The 14,471-nt window shown below is 33.2% G+C and overlaps 1 protein-coding gene across 17 annotated transcripts in view; it reads left to right on the top strand.

The window, feature by feature from the left end:
* LOC143348816 (serine/threonine-protein kinase MARK2) overlaps window positions 1-14,471 on the top strand; it is a 294,206-nt gene that overhangs the window by 228,805 nt on the left and 50,930 nt on the right. For 13 of the 17 annotated variants that reach the window (XM_076779449.1, XM_076779447.1, XM_076779446.1 and 10 more), the window contains exon 3: window positions 890-1,190. The exons of the other annotated variants lie outside the window; for them this stretch is intronic. In XM_076779449.1, coding sequence (XP_076635564.1) covers window positions 890-1,190 — 301 coding nt within the window. The remainder of the gene's footprint in view (window positions 1-889; window positions 1,191-14,471) is intronic. 17 annotated transcript variants of the gene reach the window in all.

Genomic DNA, 14,471 nt, shown 5'->3' with positions numbered 1-14,471 from the left:
GATATAAGCACATTTGAGACCAAAAATTTTAGTTTTTATTTTTATGGTAATTACTCGATAAATTCCCTAGGACGACCCATCTATTGATTTAGAATTTTTTTTTCTATCTTTCGATTTCATTCGTGGATGATAAAATTTAAAATTCGATATAAGCTCATTTGAGGCCAAGAATTTTAGTTTTTATGTTTATGGTAATTACTCGTTAAATTCCCTAGGACGACCCATCTATTGAATTAGAATTTTGTTTTTTTTTTTTCAATTTTTCGATTTCATTCGTTGGTGATTAAATTTGAAACTCGATATAAGCTCATTTGAGGCCAAGAATTTTAGTTTTTATTTTTATGGTAATTACTCGTTAAATTCCCTAGGACGACCCATCTATTGACTAGCAATTTTTTTTTTTATTTTTCAATTTTTCGATTTCATTCGTTGATGATAAAATTTTAAACTCGATATAAGTTCGTTTGAGGCCAAGAATTTTAGTTTTTATTTTTGTTGTGATATTGCGTAGGATGATCCATCTATTGAAGTACAATTTTTTTTTTTTTCTTCAATTTTTCGGTTTTATTTTTTAATATTCAAATTTGATACTCGATATAACTCCATCTATAGCCAAGAATGTTACTTTTTATTTTCATTGTGATCACTCGTTTAACATTGCATTTTGAACATCAAACTACGAATGAGGTCGAAAATTTCTTCACAAATTTTCTTTTCAACCCTACATTTTACCATAAAACAACCCATTTTCTAGTTCGTTTTTACCCCTTTTCGGGCTATTCTTTCGAAAGTTGTTTGCAAACTTGAATCCCGGGGACGGCGAACGCGTAGAATTTCGTACAGTAAAGAAATAGACGAAAAAGTGACCTCGGTGAATTGAAACGAAAAGGTCCTCCCCGTTGCACCGAGGAGACGCGACGAGGAACTCGACCGGAAACGCTGGGATCACGGTGAAGAAGCCCACGGCGAAATTGTCGAGGACAGCCTCAGACACGAGGCGAAGACAGGAGGGGGAAGTGCCTCTTCGAACGCACACCAGGGTGCAGCAGTTGCGCACTTTGGGTCGACCGATCATCACCAAGAAAGATCAGCGACAACAGCAGCAGCAGCAGCAACAAAACAATGCGGTCAGCAGTGGGCTCAGACCGTTGTCAGACATCATGCAGAAGGCTGGTCAGAATGAAAAGGAGGTAGATATTGTATAACGGATGACCATTTAAATAGAGATAAACCCTTTCGAGGGGTTTTTTAAGAAAGTTTCGATGCAGGGAGGGAAATTAAAACAAGAGTGACATGGTTATTTCAGATTCTTACTAATGGAATCATTCACCCATGAAAATCAATTTTTTTCGTTTTATCATCACGACACTATTACTAACGTATTGGCAAGATCCTCCCGGTGAAAATGAGTCCAAACACGACACCAATCGGACAATTTTTAATTATACGTAATTTGGAATTTTTCAAAAATAATTTGAGTGAGTTAAAATTAAAAGTTGTTAGAACCAGGTCGTGTTTGGACTCATTTTCATCGGGAGAATCTTGCTAATAGATTGGTAATAGTGGCGTGAAGATAAAATGACAAATATAAAAATTTTCATTTTTATTACTGGGTGACATTCAATGCCGCGTGCGTATCTTATCGTTCGTCCAGAGATTATTTTATAGCTTAAGAATACGACTTGGTATCAGTCTCTTGCATAATGAGATTGGCGAGATTTTCCCGGTAAAAATGAGTCCAAACACGACACCTATCGAACAATTTTTAATTTCACATAATTTAGAATTTTTCAAAAATAGTTCGAGTAAGTCAAAATTAAAAGTAGTTAGAACCAGGTCGTGTTTGGGCTCATTTTCACCAGGAGAATCTCGCCAGTACATTGATAATACTCTCACAAGGATACAAATATAGAAGTTTGAAAAAATGATCGGCTAGTAAATAAGCATAGGTGGGAAAGAAGCACTTTTCTCTTTTATCTTCACGACACTATTACCAATATATTCGCGAGATTCTCCCGATGAAAACGAGTACAAACACGACACCATTCGAACAATTTTTAATTTCACATAATTTATAATTTTTCAAAAATAGTTCGAATAAATCAAAATTAAAAGTAGTCCAAACCAGGTCGTGTTTGGACTCATTTTCATCGGGAGAATCTCACCAGTACATTAATAATACTCTCACGAGGATACAAGTATAAAAATTTCAAATTTCATCACTGTGTAACATTCGATGTCACATACGTATCTTATCGCATTCGTCTGAAAAAAATCGTCGGCTAGTAACTAAACATAGGTGGGGAAGAAACACCTGTCTCGTCCAGAGAGTGTTTTATAACTTAAGAATACAGCATGGTAACAATCTCTTGCAAAACATAGAATTACAAGACTGTATTTAAACTTGACAGTAATTGACGCTAAGTGCTTAGACTTCTAAGAACCGGATACCCAGGATGACAGGCACTAAAAGATGCTTCGGACATAATTTTCCGAGGGATACGTATGTATTATCGTGTTCGATGGGGGAGAATGACCTTAGCTCCTAATTGCTATGAGTAAGACAACGAATGAAGACTTGGAACTAGAAAGTAAGAACCAGACGATGAGTAATGCTTTAGGGAAGACAACTGTTAGATCCAAGTTTCTCTCCAGTAAATTTGGCGATGTAAAAACTCACGCGTATTACGGTTTGGGAATGTGTCAGTCATCATTTATGTGAAATTATTTCTACCCGCTTATCTGAAATCATCTTTCCCCGGTTAAGTGAAATAAGTCTTTCTTCAGACGTACAAAATAATTATTTCAGAGGTTGTTCGATAAATTGGACCTCCACTTTCCTCAGTTTCAAGATAAGAGACATTAGAATTTAAATTACATAGTTTTGAATCATGTTAACGGAAAAATTCACGAGTATTTCGGTTTGGGGATGTGTCAGTCATCATTTGCGTGAAATTATTTCTACCCGCTTATCTGAAATCATCTTTCCCCGGTTAAGTGAAATAAGTCTTCCTTTGGACGTAATTTGTTCAGTGGTTGTTCGAGAAATTGGACCTCCACCTTCCTCAGTTTCAAGAAAAGTGACATTAGAGTTTAAATTACATAGTTTTGAATCATGTTGACGGAAAAATTCACGAGTATTTCGGTTTGGGGATGTGTCAGTCATCATTTGCGTGAAATTATTTCTACCCGCTTATCTGAAATGATCTTTCCCCGGTTAAGTGAAACGAACAGTTGAAACAGATGTAATCGCGATGTTAGATCGTCGATTCGCGTTCGAGCGACAGGAACCCAACGATCGTTGATCGACCGGTACCCCAGTCGTTAGCTGAGCGCAACGAGTGCAGCGTTAACGCATATCTGCGCTCTCGGGTCACGTACAGCGCACAGTCTACGGCTCATCCGTTGGAGCTAAAATAATGCGGATGGCTTCCCTGCCTGTTCGACTGTGCGAATGCGTGCCACCTAACGATCGTGAGACCCGTCAAAGCCGATTAACCGCCTCAGAGTTGCGCGCATCGAATCTCTCCCCTCGAGTTATATGCATATCCCGGCTTCTTTTTTCGTCCGGCGAACAGATTGCACGCGTTGAGCGCCGAAATACTATTCCAGACACCTGTCGACGCCCCCAGCATCATCCTCCACTCTCTCGCCTCGGTTGCCTGCTAAAAGAGCTTTGTATATTTACCATGTTTCAACGCATTTAATATTTTAATATGTAACACATTAACAACGGGTGATGTATTTGAACCAAAAATGTTACAATGCGTAGAACAAATATAAAAATGCCCCATAAATAATACCGTTATCGAAGAAATTACTGGAAAAACACGCTTGTCGTAGAACGAGAATACTCGTTTCCCGTCGGTAATGTAAATTTCAGTGAAACGAGAATACTCGTTTCCCGTCGGTAATGTGTTAATATTGTAATCTTTTTGGTAACTGGAGCATCGATTCGACCTTTCGAAAGCTTCGTTCGATTTTTATTGCAGATATTATTTTTTATTTTGAAAATGATGTATTTATTTTTGTGCCTCGTTTGGTTAGATGCGTGCACAAAAGCTGTTCAGTAATGGTAGCTCTAACTATCCCTTTGGTGCTCTGTGCTCCGTTGCAATAATTAGCCACTCCCGAGCCTCTCAACTCTTTAATCTTCAACGATGTCGCGTTTTTGCGTTTCCCAAACACACGTCACACGCTCGTGCCACGTGTCCACAGATTCACATTGTTAGCATCTGTTCGCCCTTCGTCACCCTTTTCTAACGATTGGGACTTCACGCGTACGGGGGACATCCAATTGCACTGAAAAGATAATTAAAAAAATTTCCTGCCCCCTTATAAGCAGTTAAGAAAAACAATATTACAAAATTTTTAAAACAGTTCTTAAAGAATGAATAAAGTAAATACACCATAATTTTTTAAACTTCAACTGATTTATTGATACTGCAATGACAGAAAACAATTTTTATACAATTTTACAATATATATTTGATCAGTGTGTTGGGGGGAAAAAACCAACAAAAGTTGTAAATCTGAAATCAGAAAAAGATAATTAATTTCTCTTATAATGAGTTAAGAAAAGCAATATTACTGTATCTAGCAGATTCTGACCCATCATTTTTACTTTAGTTACAATAAAACCAGGAAGTTCTTCAAAAATGAGTGAAATAAATACTAGATAATGTTTGAAACTTCAGTGATAGAAATAATTTTTATACAAATTTTCAATATGTATTTGATCAGTTTGTCAAAGCAAAAGAAAAAAGGAACAAATTTTAATTGTAAAGATGTTCGAATAGATTTTTATACATATATATTATAGAATATATTATAGAATATTATAGAATATTATAGAATATTATAGAATAGGTGTGGTTATAGAAAATTGTCTGTTTGCCTTTCAAATTTTAATTGTAAATCTGAAGGAAAGAAGTTCAAATAGATTCTTGTATATTATAGAATAGCTGTGGTTATAGAAAGTTGTCAGTTTGCCTTTCAAAGCATTTGATTGTCTCCAAGCTCCTTTATGTAAGGTTAGGTTAGGTTTTGGTGCATTTATTGAAACTTCAATAGCAGGAAACAATTTGTACAACATTTTACAGCATATAATTTATAAGAAAGTTTGAATAGAATCTTATAGAGAATATATGTGGTTATAGAAAATTGTTTGTTTGCCTTCTAAAACATTTGGAAACCACATTAACTATTTCCAAGCTCTTTTATGTAAGGTTAGATTAAGTTTTGATATATTTATTGAACCTTGAATGGCAGAAAACAATTTATATAACATTTTACAGCGTATAATTTAAAAGAAAGTTGGAACAGAATCTTATAGACAATATATGTGGTTATAGAAAATTGTTTGTTTGCTTTTCAAAGCATTTGGAAACCACATTGACTGTCTCCAAACTCTTGCATATATAGTTAGGTTAGGTTTTGATATATTTATTGAACCTTAAATGGCAGAAAACAATTTATATAACATTTTACAGCGTATAATTTAAAAGAAAGTTGGAACAGAATCTTATAGACAATATATGTGGTTATAGAAAATTGTTTGTTTGCTTTTCAAAGTATTTGGAAACCACATTGACTGTCTCCAAACTCTTGCATATATAGTTAGGTTAGGTTTTGGTGCATTTATTGAAACTTCAATAGCAGGACACAATTTGTACAACATTTTACAACGTATAATTTAAAAGAAAGTTTGAACAGAATCTTATATAGAATATATCTGCTTATAAAAAATTGTTTCTTTGCTTTTCGAAGCATTTGGAAACCACTTTGATTGTCTCCAAACTCTTGCATATGTAGTTAGGTTAGGTTTTGGTGCATTTATTGAAACTTCAATAACAGGAAACAATTTGTACAACATTTTAGAGCATATAATTTCAAAGAAAGTCAAAACAGAATCTTATAGAGAATATCTGTGGTTATAGAAAATTGTTTGTTTGCTGTTCAAAGCATTTGGAAACCACATTGACTGTTTCCAAGCTCCTGCATATATGGTTAGATTAGGCTTTAATACATTTTTTGAAACTTCAGTAACAAGAAACAGGTTTTATACAATTTTGCAACATATATTTTATCAAGTTACTTAAAAAAACATAACAAATTTTGAATTGTAAATCTGAAGTAAAGAAGTTTGAATAGTTTCTTATAGATTATAGACTAGGTGTGGTTATAGAAAGTTGTCTGTTTGCCTTTCAAAGCATTTGATTGTCTCCAAGCTCTTTCATGTAAGATTAGATTAGGTTTTGTTATATTTATTGAACCTTGAATGGCAGGAAACAATTTGTATAACATTTTACAGCGTATAATTTCAAAGAAAGTTTGAACAGAATCTTATATAGCATATGTGTGGTTATAGAAATTTGTTTGTTTGCTTTTCAAAGCATTTGGAAACCACTTTGACTGTCTCTAACCTCTTGCATATGCAGTTAGGTTACGTTTTGGTGCATTTATTGAAACTTCAATAGCAGGAAACAATTTGTACAACATTTTACAACGTATAATTTATAAGAAAGTTTGAATAGAATCTTATAGAGAATATATATGGTTATAGAAAATTGTTTGTTTGCTGTTCAAAGCATTTGGAAACCACTTTGACTGTTTCCAAACTCTTGCATATGTAGTTAGGTTAGGTTTTGGTGCATTTATTGAAACTTCAATAGCAGGAAACAATTTGTACAATATTTTACAACGTATAATTTAAAAGAGAATTTGAATAGAATATTATAAAGAATATATGTGGTTATAGAAAATTGTTTGCTTGCTTTTCGAAGCATTTGGAAACCATTAATCCACTTTGACTGTCCTTAGCTCTTGTATATATGGTTAGATTAGGCTTTAATACATTTTTTGAAACTTCAGTGACAAGAAACAGTTTTTATACAATTCTGCAATATATATTTTATCAATTTACTTAAAAAAACGTAACAAATTCTAATTGTAAATCTGAAGTAAAGAAGTTTGAATAGTTTCTTATATATTATAGACTAGATGTGGTTATAGAAAGTTGTCTGTTTGCCTTTCAAAGCATTTGATTGTCTCCAAGCTCTTTCATGTAAGATTAGATTAGGTTTTGATATATTTATTAAACCTTGAATGGCAGGAAACAAATTGTATAACATTTTACAGCGTATAATTTAAAAGAAAGTTTGAACAGAATCTTATAGAGAATATATGTGGCTATAGAAAATTGTTTGTTTGTCTTCCAAAGCATTTAGAAACCACTTTGACGGTCTCCAAGCTCTTGCATATATAGTTAGGTTAGGTTTTGATATATTTATTGAACCTTGAATGTCAGGAAATAATTTGTATAACATTTTACAGCGTATAATTTAAAAGAAAGTTAGAACAAAATCTTATATAGAATATATGTGGTTATAGAAAATTGTTTGTTTGCTTTTCAAAGCATTTGGAAACCACTTTTTTCCAAACTCTTGCATATACAGGGTGTTCGGCCATCCCTAGGAAAAATTTTAATGGGGGATTCTAGAGGCCAAAATAAGACGAAAATCAAGAATACCAATTTGTTGATGGAGGCTTCTTAAAAAGTTATTAACAATTAAATTCGAAAATTTCAAATCGTTCTGAAAAAATTATTTTCGGTTGCGAGGATCAATTACAATCATTTTTTGTGAATACACATACCTCCGAAATCCTATCCACTTTCGGGAAAAAAAATCGAGTAGTTATTGAAATTTTTCGACAAAATTAAAATATTTCAAATCTTTCTGAAAAAAATATTGTTAGCTGTGGGGGTCAATTGCAATAATTTTTGGTGAATAGACATACCCCCGAAATCTTGCGCATTTTCGAGAAAAAAATTCAAATAGATGGACAAATTGCCGTTCTACAGCCACAACTTCGAACGTTAATAACTTTTTAACGAAGCCTCCATCAACAAATTAGTATTCTTAATTTTCGTCTTATTTTGGCCTCTAGAATCTCCCATTAAAATTTTTCCCAGGGGTGGCCGAACACCTTGTATAGTTAAGTTAGGTTTTGGTGCATTTATTGAAACTTCAATAACAGAATACAATTTCTACAACATTTTACAGCATGTAATTTAAAAAAAAGTTAAAACAGAATCTCATAGAGAATATATGTGGTTATAGAGAATTGTTTGTTTGCCTTCCAAAACATTTGGAAACCACTAATCCACTTTGGCTGTCCCTAGCTCTTGCATATATGGTTAGATTAGGCTTTGGTGCATTTTGGGGGCTACCGTTTCGTCGGAACCAAAGAACATCAGCTGCGGTGTGTCAGGACTTGCAAAGCTTGGGCGGTACAAAGCAGATTTCATATACGCGCTCCGATCCTTCTCAGCTACGAGACGCGGGGACCATAGTTCGCCGTGTGCTCTCGTGTTTATCGCTTCTCTCGCTGAATATGGAGTTGCATAAATCACGGTCTAGCGGAATATCTAGACCGAGTCCCACTCCGCTTGTCTCTGAATTCCCAAGAATATCGCAGTTTCTCATCCTATTTCGAGTCGATCCCATTTTTCATATTCGATTAAACTTACAAAGGAGCGTCGTGACTCGCCTCCCCAGTCCACCTATTGCGTCAAACTTTGCATATAGGGGTCGTTGAATATGTTTAACACAGATTCAACGACTGATTGATCCGTAACTAGCCGTAGAGTGCAATAGCAACAGAAATTAATGAATCGACTTACACAAAATTAAAAGAATATTTAAAATTCGATGCTGTAGCGTTACTTTAAAAACAATTTTATTTTACGAAATATAAAATCATCAATTCTGAATTTTTCAAGCAAAATGGGGCAGCAATGTTGCTTGGAAATTTTTTTAAATTTAATTTTTGGACTAGCAAAAGGATACTGTTTGTTTTTTGAATTTTTCGTTGCTGGAAATTTAGTGAAATCTAATTTTTGAACAGGCAAAAGAATTTTTTGTTGCTGGAAATTTAATGAAATTTAATTTTTGAACATGTAAAAGAATTTTTTGTTGCTGGAAATTTAGTGATATTTATTTTTTTGGAGAAGCAAAGGATATGTTTTGCGAATTTATTGTAGCTGGAAATTTAGACAAATTCTAATTTTTGCAAAACAAAAGAACGTATTTTGTGAATTTTTTGTTGCTGGAAATTTAGTGAAATCTAATTTTTGAACAAGCACAAGAATTTTTTGTTGCTGGAAATTTAGTGATATTTATTTTTTTGGAGAAGCAAAGGATATGTTTTGCGAATTTATTGTAGCTGGAAATTTAGACAAATTCTAATTTTTGCAAAACAAAATAACGTATTTTGTGAATTTTTTGTTGCTGAAAATTTAATGAAATCTAATTTTTGAACAAGCAAAAGAATTTTTTGTTGCTGGAAATTAGTCAAATCAAATATTTGAACAAGCAATAGAATGTATTTTGTGAGTTTTTTGATGCTGGAAATTTAATCAAATCTCATTTTTGAACCAGCAATAGAATTTGTTCAGTGAATTTTTTGATACTTGAAATTCAATCAACTTTGTTTTTTGAATATGTAACAGAATGTATTTTGTGAATTTTTTGTTGCTGGAAATTTAGTCAAATCTAATTTTTGAACAAGCAAAAAATTTTTATTACTGGATAATTTAGTGAAATCTAATTTTTGAAAAAGCGAAAGAATTTTTTGTTGCTGGAAATTTAATGAAATCTAATTTTTAAACGAGCAATAGAATGTATTTTATGAATTTTTTGTTGCTGGAAATTTAATGAAATCTCATTTTTGAACCAGCAATAGAATTTCTTTAATCAATTATTTGTTGCTGGAAATTTAGTGAAATCTAATTTTTGAATAAGCAACAGAATGTGTTTTGTAAATTTTTTGTTGCTTGAAATTTAATCAAATCTGATTTTTGAATATGTAACAATGTATTTTGTGAACTTTTTGTTGCTGGAAATTTAGTCAAATCTAATTTTTGTATAAGCAAAAGAATTTTTGTTGCTGGATAATTTAGTGTAATCTAATTTTTGAAAAAGCAAAAGAATTTTTGTTGCTGGATAATTTAGTGTAATCTAATTTTTGAAAAAGCAAAAGAATTTTTTGTTGCTGGAAATTAGTCAAATCAAATTTTTGAACAAGCAACAGAATGTATTTTGTGAGTTTTTTGTTGCTGGAAATTTAATCAAATTTCATTATGAACCAGCAATACAATTTGTTCAGTGAATTTTTTGTTACTTGAAATTTAGTGAAATCTAATTTTTGAACAAGCAACAGAATGTATTTTGTGAATTTTTTGTTGCTGGATATTTAATGAAATCTCATTTTTGAATCAGCAATAGAATTTGTTTAGTGTATTATTTGTTGCTGGAAATTTAGTGAAATTAATTTTTGAACAAGCAAAAGAATTTTTTGTTGCTGGAAATTTAATGAAATCTCTTTTTTGAACACGCAAAAGGATATACTTTGCAAATTTATTGTCCTAGAAATTAATCAAATCCAATTTTGGAACAAACAATAGAATTTCTTTAGGGAATTTTTTGTTACTAGAAATTCAGCCAAATCTAATTTTTGAACAAGCAACAGAATGTATTTTGTGAATTTTTTGTTGCTGGAAATTTAATGAAATCTAATTTTTGAACAAACAACAGAACGTATTTTATGAATTTTTTGTTGCAAATCTGATTTTTAAACAATCAATAGAACGTGTTTTGTAAATTTTTTTGTTGCTGGTAATTTGGTTAAATCTAATTTTTGATCACATAATAAAATTTATTTAATGAATTATGTGTTGCTGGAAATTCAGTGAAATCCAATTTTCGAACAAGCAATAGAATTTGCCTAGTGAATTTTATGTTACTAGAAATTCAACCAAATCTAATTTTTGAACAAGCAACAGAATGTATTTTGTGAATTTTTTGTTACTAGAAATTCAATCAAATCCAATTTTTGAACAATCAACAGAAAGTGTTTTGTAAATTTTTGTGTTGCTAGTAATTTTATCAAATCTAATTTTTGATCAGACAATAAAATTTATGTAATGAATAATTTGTTGCTGGAAATTCAGTGAAATCCAATTTTCGAACAAGCAAAAGAATTTTTTATTACTGGATATTGAAATCTAATTTTTGAGCAAGCAAAAGATCGAGTTTAGTAAATTTTGTCCACTAGATTCGATTAATAATATTACTGTAGATGGCGCCTCCTCCAAAAAAGAAACAGCCTTCTAAAGTTAACTGAAATTCCCTAGGCAGGTCTTGACGTTGGCTTGTTAGTTACTGTTTACGTTTTCTCGTCAAAGGGATCTTCGTTACTAAACTCAAAGGATTGCTGGGCGAAGAATGCCCCCAGAGTAACGACGACAACGTTTTTGAAAGAAACAGCAGCGCACGAGAAGAGATTTAGGTATTCTAAAGTGGGGTCCTGAGCGTTATATAAATTATGCATCCGAGTTATGGTATCCGTCGCAAGAAGCTACGAAGAATGCCCCGCGGCGATGTTTGTAATCCGAAAGAAATTCGTCTTTTTAATAAACGACGTTCCCATAATAGTTTCACGTGAATTGCTCTTACAAGGGACCATCCCGAGTTGTATATCTCCAATTTTGATGAAACTTCGCAATTATGTAGTTCTCATAAATCTATTAGACACGTATTTTTTTCTAGCTGCTAATATTCACTTTAAGGGGTTGAAATCAGCCCTCAAAGTTCGGGGTCAAAACATACTTTGTTGAATATCTCGGAAACTATTAGAGATAGGGATGTGCTTCAAATGGATGAAATTTATGTTTTTAAACGGCGAATTTGACGGTGTAAAGAGATTTGCAAAACTTTTATTTGTTTAAACAATATGTTAAAAAATAGCACATTTTTTTATTTTTCTCGTTGGATATTGATGATTTTTTTTTCTCCATTTGTACAGAGAAACTACACATCCATGTACAAAATACGGATGAATTGGAATTTTGATTTTTTCACGATAAAGAAAGATTTTATATTCGTAATCTTTTTCGTATTTCGTGTTGCACGAAGTACCAGATCGCATACAGGGTGTTAGGCCAACCCTGGGAAAAATTTTAATGGGAGATTCTAGAGGCCAAAATAAGACGAAAATCAAGAATACCAATTTGTTGATGGAGGCTCCGTTAAAAAGTTATTAACAATTAAATTCAAAAATTTCAAATCGTTCTGGAAAAATTATTTTCGGTTGCGGGGGTCAATTACAATCATTTTTAGTCATTACACATACCCTCGAAATCGCACCAACTTTCTAGAAAAAAATTCGAGTAGGTATTGAAATTTTGTCGACAAACTTAAAATATTTCAAATCGTTCTGAAAAAAATATTGTTAGCTGTGGGGGTCAATTACAATAATTTTTGGTGAATAGACATACCCCCGAAATCTTGCGCATTTTCGAGAAAAAAATTCAAATAGATGGACAAATTGTCGTTCTACAGCCGCAACTTCGAACGTTAATAACTTTTTAACGAAGCCTCCATCAACAAATTGGTATTCTTGATTTTCGTCTTATTTTGGCCTCTAGAATCTCCCATTAAAATTTTTCCCAGGGTTGGACGAACACCCTGTATGCGATCTGATACTTCGTGCAACACGAAATACGAAAAAAATTACAAATATAAAATCTTTCTTTATCGTGAAAAAATCAAAATTCCAATTTATCCGTATTTCGTACATGGATGTGTAGTTTCTCTGTACAAATGGAGAAAAAAAAATCATCAATATCCAACGAGAAAAATAAAAAAATGTGTTATTTTTTAACATATTGTTTAAACAAATAAAAGTTTTGCTAATCTCTTTACACCGTCAAATTCGCCGTTTAAGAACATAAATTTCATCCATTTGAAGCACACCCCTGTCTCTAATAGTTTCCGAGATATTCAACAAAGTATGTTTTGCACCCCGAACTTTGAGGGCTGATTTCAACCCCTTAAAGTGAATATTAGCAGCTACAAAAAAATACGTGTCTAATAGATTTATGAGAACTACATAATTGCGAAGTTTCATCAAAATTGGAGATTTACACCTGGGGATGGTCCCTTGTTAGTTTACTCGATGTAAAATAACCCTTTCTAAAATTCTAAAAACTCCGTCGAGGAACCATTATTTTTAATATCTAATTATCGACGATAAAATCCTGTTTCCTATACCCCATAATATGGATTTCGAATTCACTCCGAAAGTGGGCGTTGGCGGTTCTCTTTCAGTGTCGCTGGATTCTTGGTCGATCGATCAGCTGATCGGCTAGAGAATTCGATTCCTACGGCGGCCGAGAATAGCCCATTTAAACAGTTCGAACGCGATGGCCTCGAAAGTAATAGTGCATTGGTACGATTGTATCAGAAATTTCGTTCATCGTCGAAATAGGATCTCTTGCTTTCTTCCGTCGTCCTGTGTCGTCGACAATCACGAATCCACGTTCGAGGTAGCATTTCATTCTGTTTCAGTCGTTTTCGTATCGTGACTATGCTAAAAGGCAAAAATTAATTTTCAACAATTTAACATTTATCAGTTTTGTCGAGTTTGGTCGCTATATGGAAAGGTGCAGAAATGGGGGTCAGCTCGATTGTTCGAACGCAGATGCATTTATAACCTATTATACTGTAGTAATACCGCGTGGCGCGCAGCGTCGGCGCACGACACGTGCGTTTGCAGCGCCGCCTGGCGGTGCTTACTGTGCCCAACGATTCTGTTATTCGTTGCTTTTATTCGTGGACTTTATCGCAGCGAGCCAAACGACGCGATCGACTGGCTCTTCCTCGTGAACACACTAAGTGGAGCAATCGAGTTTAAAAAGTTCCAAGATCTCCGTGACAGTGGTTATACAGGGTGTTAGGCCAACCCTGGGAAAAATTTTAATGGGAGATTTTAGGGGCGAAAATAAGACGAAAATCAAGAATACCAATTTGTTGATGGAGGCTTCGTTAAAAAGTTATTAACGTTCGAAGTTGCCGCTGTAGAACGGCAATTTGCCCATCTATTTGAATTTTTTTCTCGAAAATGCGCAAGATTTCGGGGGTATGTCTATTCACCAAAAATTATTGCAATTGACCCCCACAGCTAACAATATTTTTTTCAGAACGATTTGAAATATTGTAAGTTTGTCGAAAAATTTCAATACCTACTCGAATTTTTTTCTAGAAAGTTGGTGCGATTTCGAGGGTATGTGTAATGACTAAAAATGATTGTAATTGACCCCCAAAATCGAAAATAATTTTTCCAGAACGATTTGAAACTTTTCAATTTCGCCGAAAAATTTAGGCACCTACCCCCTGTCGATTTTCCTTAAAAATTCGTTTTTGATTTTTAATAATTTCGCTTGACGTTCTACAGAAAAGTTGTTTAGTACTTTTTTGTAGGTATTTGTGAGCTCTCCTTCAGAAAAAAATTTCAATGAGATACGTTCATTATTGTAGGAGTTATGGCCGTTTGAAAATTGGACTACTTTTATGGGGTTTTTCACATTTTACGGGATCAAGGAGCAACTTTTACAATATTTTTAGAAT

This window comes from Colletes latitarsis, chromosome 12, assembly GCF_051014445.1.
Source record: "Colletes latitarsis isolate SP2378_abdomen chromosome 12, iyColLati1, whole genome shotgun sequence".
NCBI lineage: Eukaryota > Metazoa > Arthropoda > Insecta > Hymenoptera > Colletidae > Colletes > Colletes latitarsis.
Note: the sequence above shows the minus strand (reverse complement) of the source record. Positions and strands in the feature narration are given on the sequence as shown.